General features: G+C 39.1%; 3 protein-coding genes across 4 annotated transcripts in view; 1 reads left to right on the forward strand and 2 right to left on the reverse strand.

Annotated features, from left to right (window-relative positions):
* Positions 1 to 2,389: 2,389 nt before the first annotated feature.
* On the forward strand, positions 2,390 to 8,489 carry LOC123980833 (solute carrier family 22 member 7-like). The gene is made up of 10 exons (XM_046065380.1): positions 2,390 to 2,767; positions 3,429 to 3,532; positions 3,877 to 4,031; positions 4,258 to 4,426; positions 5,326 to 5,449; positions 5,959 to 6,068; positions 6,174 to 6,388; positions 6,637 to 6,745; positions 7,586 to 7,792; positions 8,384 to 8,489. The coding sequence occupies exons 1-10, from the start codon at positions 2,390 to 2,392 to the stop codon at positions 8,457 to 8,459; spliced, it is 1,647 nt and encodes a 548-aa protein (XP_045921336.1). The 3' UTR covers positions 8,460 to 8,489.
* A 216-nt stretch (positions 8,490 to 8,705) lies between these two features.
* LOC123980698 (proteinase-activated receptor 1-like) lies at positions 8,706 to 14,005 on the reverse strand. 2 transcript variants are annotated; one of them, XM_046065213.1, is made up of 5 exons: positions 13,728 to 14,005; positions 13,402 to 13,472; positions 12,195 to 12,261; positions 11,556 to 11,840; positions 8,706 to 10,845 (listed from the first exon to the last, which is right to left on the reverse strand). In XM_046065213.1, the coding sequence occupies exons 4-5, from the start codon at positions 11,728 to 11,730 to the stop codon at positions 10,121 to 10,123; spliced, it is 900 nt and encodes a 299-aa protein (XP_045921169.1). In that variant the 5' UTR covers positions 11,731 to 11,840; positions 12,195 to 12,261; positions 13,402 to 13,472; positions 13,728 to 14,005; the 3' UTR covers positions 8,706 to 10,120. The 2 variants fall into 2 exon arrangements, with proteins under 2 accessions (XP_045921169.1, XP_045921170.1); XM_046065214.1 differs by lacking the exon at positions 13,402 to 13,472.
* Positions 14,006 to 14,148: 143 nt separating this feature from the next.
* The window catches only part of LOC123980700 (cytochrome c oxidase assembly protein COX20, mitochondrial), a 4,110-nt gene continuing 2,212 nt past the window's right edge, over positions 14,149 to 16,046 (reverse strand). Inside the window, exons 3-4 of the mRNA XM_046065217.1 lie at positions 14,903 to 14,966; positions 14,149 to 14,693 (exon numbers count right to left, since the gene is read on the reverse strand). Of these exons, the coding sequence (XP_045921173.1) occupies positions 14,549 to 14,693; positions 14,903 to 14,966 (209 nt within the window). The 3' untranslated portion in view covers positions 14,149 to 14,548. The remainder of the gene's footprint in view (positions 14,694 to 14,902; positions 14,967 to 16,046) is intronic.

Consider the following 16,046-nt stretch of genomic DNA (forward strand, 5'->3'; position numbering starts at 1 on the left):
TTTTCTTTGGACAATGCACATTTGTTTCTTCTGTATTTAAATTGCATTGCATGTTTTCTCATTGTGCAAATAAACCTTTCTCAAAGAATTTTCACATTTCTTAGTTTTCAGAACATTTTTAACAAATATTTTCAAAAAGTGAAGGGGACAAAATCAGTCATTTCAAAATGTGGTGGGGACATGTCCCCAGTGTCGCCAGTGTAAATTACACCTATGGTCTGTAGTCTGTGATTCAGTGAAGTCTGATTTCTGAGACTGGAAGATGAACAGCAGCATGAATGAAAACATATGTGTAGATCACTCAGTGGCCTAGTGGATATGATCCCACTCAGGTCTTTTAGTTAGATAACAATATTCTTTTCAACTCTTGTAAAGACAGTGAAGAAGCAAACTATCCATCCATTTGATCTGAACAAAACTTCTATGTAACCAAACTCTGATTCTTAACCAGCAGAGCTGTCAATACTCTGTGAGAGGCATCAAAACTCACACAGAGAATAATTAAATATGGAGTTCAGACAAGAACATCAGCTCATCATCGGAGTCTCCATGATCATTTCAGTTTGCATGTTGTCATTTGTAATGTCATTTTTCTGACCTACCGAACCCTGAAGTTGAAAAGCATAGTTTCTCATAAGGCTTGCCCCTTTTTCAAATGCAATGGCCTTCAATCAGTAAATTTGTACAGCATTTCAACCACCCATCACAAAAACAGTGTCGTTTTCTGGTTAATGTTTTCCTTTTTTAAGGGCCAAAACTCCAGCAACACGTGCAGTGTTTAAACTCTCTGACAATAAAATTCTTCCTAAGACTGCTGGCGTCTTGCAGGTCAAGTTGTACAGAAACCCCCACTCTTCCTTTTGCTACTTTGACTTTAACAATGTTTTGCAATTTGTCGCTGCTCTCGTGCAAATGTGTAACTTTATTTTCAGTCTTGCTGATCAAGTGAGGTAAACCAGACTCATTTACCATTCTGCCTCCACGATGTTAATTTGTTTTCAGTGTGGTCTGCTGCTGTACACTGTTTAAGCAAATGCATGTTTCAACTTCTCTTTCAATAGAATGGAATTTTCCATAGACAGCTTATTAGTACAACTGGAAAACAGATTAGACTGAAACTGCAGATTAACCAATGAATTAAAATTATTCTTTGCAGAAAACAGCTAAAAGACATGAGATCTTTGAAACCTTACCTTACTTTTGCCGTTTTCACCGTTTTCAGTCCAAAAATCAACTGATGTGTTGGTAGGAGTGTCACCAGATTATTGCACAATACCTGGGAGCTCTGCCTGCCTTCTCTCAAGCCAATATTTCAATGTTATGTCATTTGGAACGTGGTTGTATGGACAGAAATAGTGTTTTAAAGATTACTCCCAACATTTTAACAGTAAATATTGCCAAAATATGGACATTTGCCTGGTATATTTTGAAAATATTGTATGATAATGTTGTATTTTAGTTTATTTTCATCAAATTTACAGTTACAATTGCATTCCAGGTTTATTAGAAGATATTCAGTTGCATTATAATCTATTGTAATCTAGTGTAAATATGTCAATTTACAATGGATTTACATTCCTTAGCTTATGATCCTTCAGACCAGAATTATGCATCTAGGCCAAATGGTTGAGGAGTTATAACTGATTAATTTTGGGTATGTTATTTAGGGCGTTTTTCCCAAAGGGGCAAATAGCTGGAGGTCCCCCAACAGGTTAAAGGAAAAACAGTGCACAAACAGGCTCACAGTCAAAGAGGTCCGATGTTCTGTGATTGAGAAAACAGAGTGGACACAACTCTGATGGGCTCTGACATTGTGGGCACATTTTATGTTGTGAAGCTAGAAAAACAATATAGTCTGACAGTAAAAGATAGGATTACCTTACCTTACAGATTTTCATGGAGGGAAACATTTCCATTTTTTCATTGTCTCCTTTAATGACTACAACATTTGCTGCATACAGGAGACGTATTTTGTTTTATTATTTGTCATCTAATTAATGACTTTTGCCCACAAATTGATTTGCGCCCTCCCCTCCAGCTGACACAAGGGAGGAGAGAAACGGTGGGTTTGTTTGAAGTAGGTGACACTGGAAGTCTTTAGGGTGAGAGATGTCAAAGACAACATAATGTTCTATTGGCCTGTTTAACATGTACTAATGTGTGTAATGTGTAATCTATTTAACAAACTTTACGATGTCCAAAGGTGATGCAGACGTTAATGATCAGGTTAGTTTGGTAGAAGAGGATGGCGTTCAGTTCTGCTCACCAAAAGAAAACCACATGGTGAACAGAGAACTCTGCAGAGGACAGTTTCTAATTGTGCAGCAGTAGCGCATCTGTCGTCGGTCAACTTAAAGCAAATCTAAAGCTCTTTTAGAAGCCACAGAAGATGAAGTTTGAGAATATCCTGGAGGAAATCGATGGCTTTGGGCCTTTCCAAATCGCCATCACCGTCCTGCTGTGCACCCCACGTATAGTTCTGCCCTGTCACTTCTTATTGAATAACTTCATCGCTGCGGTGCCTCCTCACCGCTGTGATGTCAGCACGCTGGAAGATAGAGGACCCACAAACTTAACTCAGGAGCAGAGACTGACAGTCTACGTTCCTGTACGGGAGGATGGGGAACCAGAATCCTGTGAGATGTTTGCAGAGCCTCAGTTTCAACTCTTAGCCAACAGCTCCAACAGCGCTAACCTGCCAACAATTCACTGTCAGAGTGGCTGGGTTTATGACAACTCCACCTTCACTTCCACCCTGGCAACAGAGGTACAGTGCCTGACTTTTAATCAGTGTCAAACATAGCGTGTAGTTAAAACAATTGGACAGTATACTCTTTTAGTTTAATTTAAGTTCTAAATTATTTTCCAGACAACACAATGTCAATTTGTCAATTGCTGGTCTCGAAGGTCTGCAGCACACCTATGTCCAAGTGATGAGTACAACTTTCTAGAAATTAGCCTATAGTTTTTTCTTGCCTCCAACTACGTCACTGTCACGTCAAATGACGGGGGCTGGATGAAGGAGGAACTTCTTGGCGATCTCGGCTTTCTCAGTCAATATGTAGCATGCACTGAGAAACGAATTGCTTTTATAGACAATTTTCTATAGTTTACCATCAACACCGATAGGAAATTCACAGGGATGAAGGAATGTGCCGAAATACGGTGAGCAAAAGGCCTCAACACAGCAGACAAAAACAGCGCAAGTGGATGTAATAACATTAATGATGGCTTTATTTTATGAAATGAAAAAATATGTAGGAAAGGATAAGTGTTGTGAAGTTGGTTAAAAAAGTCAGCTATATTTTCTGTAAACCACAGCAAATGTGTTTTTGTTGTGTGAATGAAATTTTGCGTCCAGGACAAAGAGAAAAGATGCACAATAATAGATCATCTAATTACTTTTTCCATGTGATCTGCTTTTCCAGTGGGACCTTGTCTGTGATAGAAAAAGCCTGACAAAAACCACAAGCTCAGTTTTCTTTTTTGGAGTGATGATTGGAGCCATAGCTTTTGGATACCTCTGTGACAAGTATGTGCACATAAAGTGTGTCTCTAACATTTTCACGATGAAGTGCAAATCGTGCAGCTCACATTTTGGTGTTAAATACTTTAAATGTCAATGAAAAAAAAGAATTTCCACAACATATCTTGTCCGTTATATATTAATTTGTTTAGCTATTCAACTTTCAAAATACTGACACATCATTTGAGCTTCATGTTTTTGAGGAAATGTTCACACTTAGATTCATTATACTATACTATAAAGTCTATCTATTTATACTTTAAGACTATGTAGAATCCCATTTTACCTTCTATGCAGGAGTCCATGTTAATTTTACTGTCTTAAATGTAGTTCACCATTCTTACATCCAGGTATGGGAGGAAAAACACTCTTTTGGCCTCATACATCATGGCGATCGTGTTTGGCTTCTGCAGCGCATTTGCAAACTCCTACGTTCTGTTTGCAGTGCTGAGATTTCTCACTGGGTTCGGACTGACAGGAATCAGCATCAACTCAGTAGTTCTCAGTAAGATAACAAGTTCACAAAATCAACTGAAAAGGTGATGTAGTGTCACGTGGTCACCGCTTGCAGGTTTAAGATTATAGGTTCAACAAGCACGTCTAAGCTGATCGTGTTCAACCAAACTCCCAGGGATATTAGAATAAACAGACGGAAAATTGCAGAATAAATCCATCTTACAATGCTTGTATTATTACTATAAAATAATTTAGTCATTTTCCTCACCTTTCAGCCATTGAGTGGGTCGACACAAGTCACAGGTCATTTATCGGTGTGATTGGCGGTCTGGCCTGGTCTGTGGGTAACATGCTGCTGGCCGGGTTTGCCTTCCTGGTAAATGACTGGCGGACCCTGATCATGACTGTGACAGCCCCACTAGGATTTGCAGTTTTGACCTGGTGGTAAGTGAAAGTCATATACCTGTAAGCCATAAATTCTACCTTCACAAAGACCATTATGTTCAGTTTTGATTGACGCTATCAGAGAGGTTTTAATGGTTATCAGTGAGGGTTGTAGTTTGCAGTGATGCTCAGCCCTCCCTAATTAAAAAGATGAGGAGGAAGAATATTAGAAACACATACAACACATTTAATATAATGAAGTTCAGTTCAACACCACTAACAACAATATAGTTAAAAATGTCAATACTGAATATTATTTGTTACGGTCGAATTTGTGGCTGAGCTGTTGTTTTAGATTTTACAGGTGCCTAATAATGTGGCCCCTGAGTGTTTAGTATTGTTTTGGACCAAATGAATAATGAAAATGTTTATATCAACATATAGAGATCACTGAGATCAAGTGATTCTAAATTATTAGTAAATGGTCTGTACTTGTAAAGCCCCCTTCCAACGCATTCAAAGTGCTTTTCCTTTACATCCTGTTCGACCCATTCACACACATTCATACACTAAGGTGCCAACTGCTCATCAGAAACTAAATTAACATTCACACACCAATGGAACAGCCAGCAGGTTCAGTTTGGGGTTCAGTTTCTTGCCAACGACACGCCGATATGCAGACAGGAGGAGCCGCGGGATCCAGTCAATCTTCTGATAAGTGGGTAACAAGCCTAAATGAAATAAATTAGTATTTAATTTAAATCTGAAAATATTTGTTCAAAGACGCGGGGATACTTTGTCTCTCGAAATGACTAAATGAAAATCAGACACAAAGTTTAGCACGTATTGAAAGCTGATTTCGTAAGTCACTTTTGAATTTTTGAAAGCTATTTTAAATTATTTCAGTTATGTCCTAATTCATGTGTCTACTGTGTTAATTGGTTTAAAAACAATTGCAGGTGGATCCCTGAATCTGCCCGATGGCTTTTAGCCAATGGTAAAGTGGAAAGGGCTCAGTTTTACCTTGAAAAATGTGCTAAGTTCAACAAAGGACAAAAACTGTCATCCAAATTAAAAGCAGAGGTAAGTGTGAGCTTGACATTAAATGGTTTGGTTTAACACTAATATGTGTATATTTTTAAAACCATTCATCCCAGTGCTGTTGCTGTCTGCCACAGTGTCTTTTTTTAAACTGGAGGACGACAAAATGTTCAAATCCTAAATATTTTTATGTCAGATCTACTCATCTGCTTAAAGGATAGGTTCACATTTTACTCACATACGTACGCTGAAAGAGAGATTTGTGGCTGTGGTGTTTTCTCATGTCCATCCTGGCCGAGATGCTAAAGTGACTGCAATGTATGAGGAACAAAATTCACATTCCTCGTTAGGAGCAAAACACATGCAAGCTTTTAGTAGAAGCTGATTTGAGGCTTCATTGCTCTGTGTTCAAGCCTCATGTTAACTTTGGCTTTAGGATGGTGGATTGTGTACCTCATGATGAGTTATATTAATAACTCAGTGTTCATATAGGAATGTTAGAACAGACCTGAGAACATTTTCTTTCACATCACTTCTCTGCCTCTGTACAGACACTCTCCAACATAGAAATCATGGAAAAGCAGGACAAAAACTACACTTACCTTCACCTAATCAAGACTCCAAAGATGAGACGCTTAACAGTACTGACTGGGATTCTGTGGTGGGTATCAACTCCTTCTATATATATATATATATATATATATATAGATGCATGGAAGGAAACCTGACAAATAAATGATTTGTTATTCATTGTACTCTGCTACAGGTATGGAGTTGCCTCGACATATTATGGTATCAGCTTAAACATCAGTGGGTTTGGTTTAAACCTGTACCTCACACACTTCATCTATGCAGCCATTGAAGTCCCGGCCAAGCTGATGATTTATTGCTTTCTCAACATCATTGGACGGCGAAAATGTCAAGCTGGAACACTGTTACTGACAGGAATCTGCATCGCCGTAAACATCTTTCTTCCAAAAGGTTGTAATGCACATCGGGGTTTCTTTTACATTTTGAATTGATGTCACACACAGTATTCAAAGTCGTTAAAGCCTCTGATTTGTATTGTGTACTTTTTTAAATGTGATTTTTCTCTTTTGACATGCATACATTTTATCATAATATTAAGTTGCTGTAAGCGCATGTATGTTCAGCCAAACTACCCCAACGGTTAGGTTATAAAATTAATTAACATTTTTCTTTTTACATACTTATCTTATGTACATTAGGTCTGTGGCATGTCCGTGCTGTTGTTGCCATTCTTGGAAAAGGCCTATCAGAAGCTGCCTTCACGACTGTCTTCCTCTACACAACGGAGCTTTACCCCACAGTCATCAGGTCAGTTATTGACACGACATTATTATGCTCATTCATATCTGTTATGACAGAATTGCTTGTTGCCAGTTGCTTGTGTTATATGACCTACTGGACTTTCAGATTATGTTAGTGGGTAAAATATTATAGTAACATCAAATCAATAGAAAAAATGGCCCAAAACAACAGCACAAGTTGTATAATAGTATAATTTTTACTTTAACATGTCTTTAGTAATTTAAGGCTAAGAAGTTAAGAACCAGATAGTAAGAAAAACTAATCTTTCCATTTAAATTTGAATTTCAGTGGTAGAAAACGATCTTTTGTTGTACTGCGCACATCACTTCATCAGATCAGTTCACCAGTTATTGCCATTTGTTATTTTTTGATGTATTTAATCCTTGACCACCCTTTAAAACATTTGTCCAACTACACCTAAAATGATCATTTTATTGTTATTACTACCGAACAGGTAAGATCATCTTATTTGTTTTTGTTTATTGTGGGTTTTTTTTCATGCTTCATTTTAATTCTCGCTGTCCTTGGGGGATGTTTTACCAGAGAAACAGAGGAGCTCAAGTTCTCAAAAAAAAAAATTGTGAGCCAATTATTTCAGTTTTGAAGTGATTGGGATGCAGTTTGGAGAGTTTTTTTTTTTTGCCTGTGGTAATAGCCCAATTGACCAACTTTGGTACATCTTTTTACAAAAACAAAATTCAGATATGAATACTTGATGCTGATTATCAGTTAATCAATTAATAGTCCTGACCCTTTCCTATCTACAGTCACAAAGAGGGCTACATAATGGTTGTGGAGGGCTTATTTATTAAATACATTTTTGTGATTTATCTTCTGCCTCACCAGGCAAAATGGCTTGGGCTACACCAGCTTCATGAGTCGTCTGGGAGTATCAGTGGCTCCGCTCATCCTGATGCTGGAGGACGTGTGGACTGTTCTTCCTCAGATCATCATCTGCTCTGTGGCCATCATTTCTGGCCTGGTGTCTCTGCTGCTTCCAGAGACACTGAATCTGAGGCTGCCAGAGACAATTGACGACATTGAAAAGCCAAGGTCAGTTAATTACTACATGAATTAATACAAAGCACAGTGTGTAACACTTGAAAATGTATTTGGCGTTACTTTGGCGCCATCTAGTGGTAGTATTGAGAAAAACACAGACGCAGCGATGGATGTTCACTAATCTTTTGCTTCTGATTTCCAAACTGAAACACATTTGCTCATCCTGACCTTTTCTTGAAGTAATTGTGACATTCAGCTTGCATTTTCATTGTATTAGGTTTTTAAACGATTTACGACACGATTTTACAACATAAAATGAAATATCTCTATTTGAGTTTTTTTTATGTTGAGAGTTTTAGGAAAATTGCTACCCAATTCAAAATAAAACATGTATATAAGAAGCATCACTAAATAGCTGATGGACACAATAACATGAACACCTGTTCATTAAAGCAAAGTCCAAAAAACAAAGAAGAACTCCTACCTTTGTGAAGCATTTAATGTTAAATGTCTGTTTAATATGAGCCAGAGATGTGTTGATAATTTTTAAAGACTGTAGTTTGAAGTCTTGTGCTAAAGTTTTTATTTTATTGTAAGAAACGAGTGTTCAAATCACCACTGTATTGTTATGTTTAATTTCAGAAGAAATGACATCTCCTGTCACTCTGTGGAGGCTTCAGGTGTTTTCCTGGAATCAAAGAACACAGCAGACACTTAGCAGTGAAGAGACAAGAAAAACAAGGAGTTTGTTTATGTGCTCATCATACAGAACAATGAATGTACTGCCTTTTGTAAATGTAAACAGTGGAAGTTTCTTCTGTCTTCTGTTGCATCTAAAAAAACTCAGATCAAAATCTTTGAGTGTTTGTGTGGTTTGTAAACATCAAGATACAATCAAACATTGAAGAAAATTTATAAGTACAATCTGAGTAAAAATACACACTGGTTTATCCACAATTGGGTTTTATTTAATCTAAAATATCTCTGTGGTTTATCAGACACCACCAATTTAATGCAATCATATGATTATATATTGGCAGTAACCAGTTTTATTACACTATTCCGTTTTAGTCACTTTAAAACTGCTGCCAGTCAGTCTGGAAAACATCAACGTCAGCCAATATTTAAGACCCTCTGAATTTTCGCAGTCTTGTCGTTGCAGAAACTGATGCAAATTCAACCAATCTCTGCTATATTTAAGTTACAGTTAAAAAGAAGTAACATTTCTTCAGGATGACAATAAACATCAATACAAAAAGATTCAACATTAAAGTGTATGGATGCATGAAAATCAAAAAAGGTCATTTTCAGAGTAAAAAAAGAAAAATGAGGTATCTGTGTGAGTTCTGCACAGTAGTTTTTCATTGGAAAAAAATTTATTTTTGGTCCAGTGCCTTTAAAGCCATGAATGTGCACATACAAGATAATCAACTTTGAGGGGTCTGATTATGAGCAAACTTGAAGACTTTAAGTCAAATCTCAATCTTACAATGGTCCTCCCTAGAATCTCTCTTTTCAGGCAGTAATTACACCAACCTATCACTCCCAACAAAGTCCTCCAGTTTAGTAAAACTGAACCATGTCTACTTTTAGAACTAATCATTAGGTTTTTATGAAGTTTACTGGCAGCATTACACCCCACTGTAGGAAGCACTATGGTGTCCTGATTCACTGCAAAAACAAACCAATAGGAAAGCACATTTACCTTCTTGGCTAGCAAACTGCACATGCAAGTAGTTATAATGACAGGAATACACACCTACAGGTTGTTCATGAGATCTTAAGAAACTGCAAAAAGGTTAAACTTTTTTAACCTTTATTTGTTGAAAAACTAGACAAAATTTTCTTTGTAACGTTGCAAATTCAGGTATTTCGGTTCGCAAGGACTACAAACAAGATTGCAAGATTGTGGAAGGACTGTTATGTTGTTATCAGAAATGATATAACTATAGCATTAGTTCAGGCTGAGCCCTATTTCATTTGTCATTCACAATCACTGGCTTGTTCAGCGGCTGTTTGGCTACCAGCCCACCAAAAATATCCAATCATATCCATGATGAAGTTGAAATCTGACACTTCATAGACAGTGCTAATGTTCTCACACCACTGCCATTTGCTGCCAAAGCTCTCCCCATCACCCCAACCAACCACCCCCTTATATGCTAAGGTTTTGGTATTGTGATTATTTGATGTTGTGTTCTCCCAGCAGAATCCTGGTTGCTGCTCGGCTTCTCGAGATTTAAAGAGCAGAGGGTTTCTTTTGCCAAATCCAACTTTTTTTTGGTTTTGGCATCTGCTCCAAATATCCAAGAGGATATTGAGTGTCCCAAACTAGACTGCTGGATGTGTTTAGAAATGTTTTTGAAAAGTATATCCTCCTCAAAGTCTTGTCGCCACAGTCTCAGCCACAGTATCCACAGTCGGTCTCATGTTCTCTTTCTGACTTGTGTTTCGACAGCAGGGTAGCGCCTGCAGCACCTCTTTGAGCCCTTTAGTCATGAATATGTAGAGGAAGGGGTCCACCAGAGGGCTGAGGTAGAGCAGCAGGTGAGACACCAGCCTCAGGTAAGTCACAGTCTCTGTAAAAGACAGAGCCTCCAGGAGGATGCTGAGGATATAGGGGACGTAGAGGAAGGTGTAATTAGCCCAGATAGCACTGATCCCCCACACCGCCCTCTTCCTCTCGGGGGTCGATGAGTTGGATCGGGAGCAAATCAGGGCCCTGCAGGAGTCGACAGCAAAGAAGAGTAGGAAGGGGAAAGGAGCGAGCAGAGACACTGCAAACCAGAGGTTATACTGCAGCATGGCGAGGGCCAGGATGGCTAACGGAGCAGCCCACTTCACCAAGGCAACTGCAGGAGACCGCTTGATGCTGCTACAGCAGCCAAGACACTGAGGGTAGGCCACCGAGAGATGACGCTCCTGAGCTATGAACAGCATGAGGGAGACGTTGGAGATGACACCAAAATAGAAGATGAAGTCAGTGGTGCTGGAGGAGAAGACCGTCCCACTCGCCACGTTCGGGTCCACTTTGGGACGACCAAAGAAACTGATAACATCAGACACCAGGAGGAAAACGACATGCATGGGAACTTTGCTGTCACCTGGACAGAGCAGAAGAACAGAAATAATCAGTATGGATAATTCTCATTTCGTACACACAAATGTCTTCATGCACCTGAAACTTTGTGTCATTTATGTCAAGTGGAATCTGAAACTAATCTTCAATGTTTCTCTCTTTATCTTCTATACTTTAAAAAATGTACTGTTGCTCATACTGTGCTGATTATTACTCCTATGAATGCAACTACTACTGTAATGCAACTTCTAATATCATTATTACTATGTCTACTGATACTAGAACTACTACTACAGTTCATACTGATACTAATACATGATACCATTGCTGGTGCTATTGATAATGCCTCCGATACCCATCCAGCCCTTTTCTAACTCTGTGATGTCTACGTTCTTTATGACTGTCAGAACTGAAGGTGTATTAATGTGCAAATAAAGCTTTACTTGAACACTTGCTAATATGACAATGTATTTTTAGTAATTCGTTTTAAAATCCAGCCAAACAATGAAAGAAAAACTGTGAAAAAAAAAAAAAGTATCAAGCCAAGATCAATTAGAAATGCAGTTTTGTTGTTTGGAGGGTGCTGCTGAGCACTTGCACAGATCAAGCCAAGACCCCCTGACACCCCCTCAAACTACTTTGGTTGACCTTAGGATGTGTGTCGGAGAACGTGGCATAATTTGTAAATTGGTGTTTACATGATGTTATTGGACAGACAGCAGAGTGAGTACAAACCTTTGGACAGATTCTTGAGCGTGTAAAGAGCCAGTGCAATGGCAGGCAGCCCAATGCTAAACGTCAACCAGTTGATCACTGTGGCTAAATGCACGGCGGCGGCCGTGGTGTTGCCGGTTAGGTTGGCAGTGATGCTGATGAGGACGGGGACAGTTGGTGTGTTGCTGTCAGCCATTAGAGGCCACACAGGAGCTATTTGTGTGTTCAACTTTTCAGATTAGCATTGAGATTCTCAGAGTGTGTCACTCTTCTGTTGTTGTAGATTGTAATGAAGACCATCCCAGTCTAGTTTCAATCAAAACAAAAACGTCAAAATCAGTCCTTTGCAAGAACAAAATAAGCACTAAACACTTAAAAAAAACTTAGAGGCTAAAACAGGTGCACAAGTTTTAATAACCATATCTGTTGAAGCCAGTTACTCCATTTTTGTTTCTCTTAATTTACAAAAAAAAAAAAAAAAAGCATTTAGTTAATAATACATTTTACTTGTAATGCACTTTACATTTACAAATCTCAAAGTGCTACAGGTAAGATCATAAAAGCAAGGTAAAAACATGAATGTATAATATAGATAAATTGTGCAACGACATTATAGTGCAAGTTTAATTAAAACTAAGTCATCTTGAACCAATTTCCTACCTGCGATGAAGGCTTTTGTCCATGAAAAACCAGCTGTCAGTCGAACTTGTTTCTAAAGACTTAACTGCTGAAAAGGAAAACAGTTTCGGGGTTAGAGTTGACTTCTGTTCAAATATAATTTCCTGCTTTCAGAGTGAGAGACAATTTGTCTGGCTGTGTAATAACGGTGTTTAAGTCCAGGTTTGTGTGCGTGTGCGTCTGGTCTTCTTGGAAACCATTTATTGCTGAGCCTCCTTATCTCCACAGAGCTCAGCTGGCTGCTTTGAATGAAGCCTGGATGTGCTGAATATTCTCCATTGGTTTACATGGATCATTCTGTGTGCTCATGATGATGCAGGGAGTGGATATTTGCATGAAAAACTGATGAAATCAATATACTGCAACAGCCTGCATCTTAACATTATTTCTGTATGTTTGTGTGGCTTTACATAGAAAAGGGTGGGCCATCAATTTTACATATGAAAATCAATTTACTTTTCACCAGGAGCCCCACTTGGCCTGTAAATAATGTCTTCATTGGCTCTGGAGAAGCTTTATCGAGTCATGAAGTAACCCATAGGGATGTCAACAGGGTTATCTTGCTTGAGCACTTTTTGACAGTGTCATTGTTTATTGTCAACCTTTTCAGCTGTGCTTTCCAGCACTGTATACTATAGGTACCATGTATTAATAAAAATATTAAAGTATAGAGTTTAATTTGTCTATTCTCTAAAATTACCAAATGTTAATCCCCTGTTCCACATAGTCTGATTTTCTTCTGCTGTACCTACTTTTAAGTACCAGTGAGTATTTTATGTATTGATTTATATGACACTACGACAGACACTAGACTGTACATAGCAGGAAGATACGCAATATATTCTGTACCGAAAAATGCGTTTGTTTACAAGAGAACTCCAGAGCACCGTGAAGTTTCATCTAAACCAGACCAGTAGTGTCTGACAGGCTGCATCTTATGAAACGGACACACACAAAAATAAAATCTGTGCCACCGGGATGCTGCTTTGTAAGCTGGAGTACTTTGTAATCTAAAGTATGTGATGCTGAACGGAGTGTAGCTTCCTGAGGACAATTGTTGACAGTGTCTTTCAGACAAGTGAACATTTTATGGCCACTGACACGCATGGCCAGAACATACAGCATCTCTTTAAAACTGGTTTGACATTTCTGTTTTGTCAGTAGAATTCCTGAAACAAGTTAAACTCACAGTGCAGGACTTGATGGGTGATGATGCGGTGGAACAATAAGAGGATGCATGTAGTGACACCTGCTGGTCGTCTGGTCATACAACAGCACCCCAAAACTGGTTAACGTGATAAACATTTAGCAGCACTTACAGTGATATATCGTTTCTTACCCCTAGATCTTTAACATAGCAACCAACTCATTATACAGAGGTCAAAGTTTAACCCACAGTGTGCTGAATACAGAAATCACTTATACAAAACAATGCTAATTTTGTAGCACAGCCATGTTGTTAAAACATTCAGAAAATCATTTCAAAAGGTTTAATGTGTTTTTAAAATTTCCTACCTGGAGCCTTGTAGGGATTCAGGGTCCTGCTCAGGGGCTCACAGCCATAGTGGATAAAACTGTCTGCTGATATTCATTTTTTAGTTCTGCTCTATCCTCTAAAATAGGACTGTACATCTGTCCAGAGAAACAGGAACTAATTAATATTGCCAAAGTCAATCTACTGATTTCAGTTTTCCAATCTAGAAAATATCAAACATGAGCCTGTTTTTTTCTTTTACTGGATCCTGATCAGCAGCAAAAACAATGATTACGTTTTCTTTCTAATACAAAGCAAACAGAACACATTTGATCATTTAACGTAGCTGACAAAAGTTAGTTTACAAAATAATACATTTTCTGTAAATTGACTGACTACAGTTAGAAATACCTGTTTAGAAGGAAAAATGCAAATGATAAATTACTTCACCCCAGAGAGCACTTACGTTTCACAATTTATTTTCCACATATTCAACTTTTAAATAGTAAATGATAAAACAATCAGGGGTTGAGGTCAATGTCAAGGCTGATCCAACGCTCGATCACAGAAAGCTGCTCTGTACATTGTGGGTTAAAACTTTCAAGTGCGTTAGCAGTAGTTTTGACTTTTACAAATAACACAAAAACGGGCATCCTGACGGCCTAGCATACCACATCGCTGCAATTTTCCCTGTTCGATTCCAGTTGGGGACCTGCTGTATACGAAGTCCTTCTGTCATTTATGCAGCTGAAGTCAGTCTTTTGAAAAGAACTGGATGTTGAGTCTTTGTAAGATCCTGACAGTGTCCTCTATTCTCCTCCCAACCCTTACAGGGGAGGGGGAGGAATTTCAGTGCTGGGGGTCATGAGGGCCTGGATGGTGTTTCTGCTTCATGTTTGTTTGTGGGGTCTAGAACGGTCCCTTCATACACGACCTTGTTCTTGATGCCGTCCTGGATCATCCTCTGCTGCACACGAAGCTTAGCGTTGGACATCCTGCAGTAAAACCTGGAGAGGGACACACGGCAGGGTTTCTGTTACAAACAGACGTGGATTGCAAACGGAGAGGAAACTGCAGTAAGATGTGAGCTCATGTCGGGAGGAAAAAACAAAACAAAAAAAACCTCCTGCAAATATTGGTTGTGGGTGTAAAGAATAAAAGTGCTCTCTTTAATTGTATGCCAAGAATGAAGTGTCAAGTCACCATAAAGACCTACCAGGACCCGAGTGTGGTGAGCATAAAGCCTGCAAATCCCACGTCAAAAGACCTCTTCACCCGACCTGCACAAAGACAAACAGGAGATGTAGGAATTTTAGTCCAAAATGAACCTCTTTGCAAAAAGTGTGTGTTTCTCTCTCTTAAGGGACTTCAGGCTGATTTGTTACATCTAAGTTAAATACAGAGCTTTGCAAATGTTCAGACATACAAAGAGCTTTTGCATAGCTTGTTGTGAAAGTATAAAATAATAAGTATAAAATTATTTGACCGTCTTTGAGATCTACACAGTTTCTTTTATGCCAAATTAATAGAAATGTTCTGTTAACTGAAGTGAAATAAATAAAATCCATAATCTCTGATGCCTTAACATATGAAAAAGACGCAGTATACTCACTTTTGATGCACCCCCTTTTTTCCCCCCATATGCTACAATGTGAACAACTAAAGAATTATTACGCTGCAGCCTCTCCTCCTCTCTCAGTGTCGGGGCTGAGCTCCTCCACAAATACAAACACAGAGAGGCCACGGTGGAGACACTGAAGTGAAATAAAGGTAACTCACAGATTATTCAAGTTGACGACAACTACGCTTGTTACTGTTAAGTACGTGCAATAAAACTCTTGCGAGTAAAAAGCCAATACTTGATCAATCTGCTGTAGAAAGCAATATTATAATATCTACCCCGATCTTCCATCACTTCAGTGACCTGTACGCCTCCAGGACCCTGAAGCGAGCAGGAAAGATTGCAGCTGACTCCTCCCACCCCGGACACAAACTGTTTCAGACTCTCCCCTCTGGCAGGAGGCTGCGGTCCATCAGGACCAAAACCTCTTGCCACAAAAGCAGCTTCTACCCATCTGCAGCCTCATTAACAAGGCCCGGGTCCCTCACTGACACTCAAATACTGGAAATGCCTCTGCACATGTGTTATTGCCACCACCTTCATCTGTGTATATGTATCTGTGTTGTGCAGCTGTGTGTCATGTTAAGAAGAATATGTGATCCCTTGCTGAGGATTGAATGGCACGAGACCTGCCTACTTCCTGGTTCCGGCCGGTGATCTGATTGGTGTGACGACTGGCAATCTCCTCCAATCATCTACCGCCTTCCAGACCCCCCCCCCCCCCCCCCCCCCCCCCCCC

Source organism: Micropterus dolomieu, linkage group LG12, assembly GCF_021292245.1.
Source record: "Micropterus dolomieu isolate WLL.071019.BEF.003 ecotype Adirondacks linkage group LG12, ASM2129224v1, whole genome shotgun sequence".
NCBI lineage: Eukaryota > Metazoa > Chordata > Actinopteri > Centrarchiformes > Centrarchidae > Micropterus > Micropterus dolomieu.

What these genes read in the sequence shown, in the direction of transcription:
- LOC123980833 (XM_046065380.1), top strand. Translation starts at nt 2,390, where the DNA reads ATGAAGTTTGAGAATATCCTGGAGGAAATCGATGGCTTTGGGCCTTTC. An exon ending in CTTCCACCCTGGCAACAGAG is followed by an intron (nt 2,768 to 3,428) that starts GTACAGTGCCTG and finishes CTGCTTTTCCAG; the next exon opens with TGGGACCTTGTCTGTGATAG. An exon ending in GACGACATTGAAAAGCCAAG is followed by an intron (nt 7,793 to 8,383) that starts GTCAGTTAATTA and finishes GTTTAATTTCAG; the next exon opens with AAGAAATGACATCTCCTGTC.
- LOC123980698 (XM_046065214.1), bottom strand. Translation starts at nt 11,730, where the DNA reads ATGGCTGACAGCAACACACCAACTGTCCCCGTCCTCATCAGCATCACT. An exon ending in GCTCAAGAATCTGTCCAAAG is followed by an intron (nt 10,846 to 11,555) that starts GTTTGTACTCAC and finishes TGCTCTGTCCAG; the next exon opens with GTGACAGCAAAGTTCCCATG.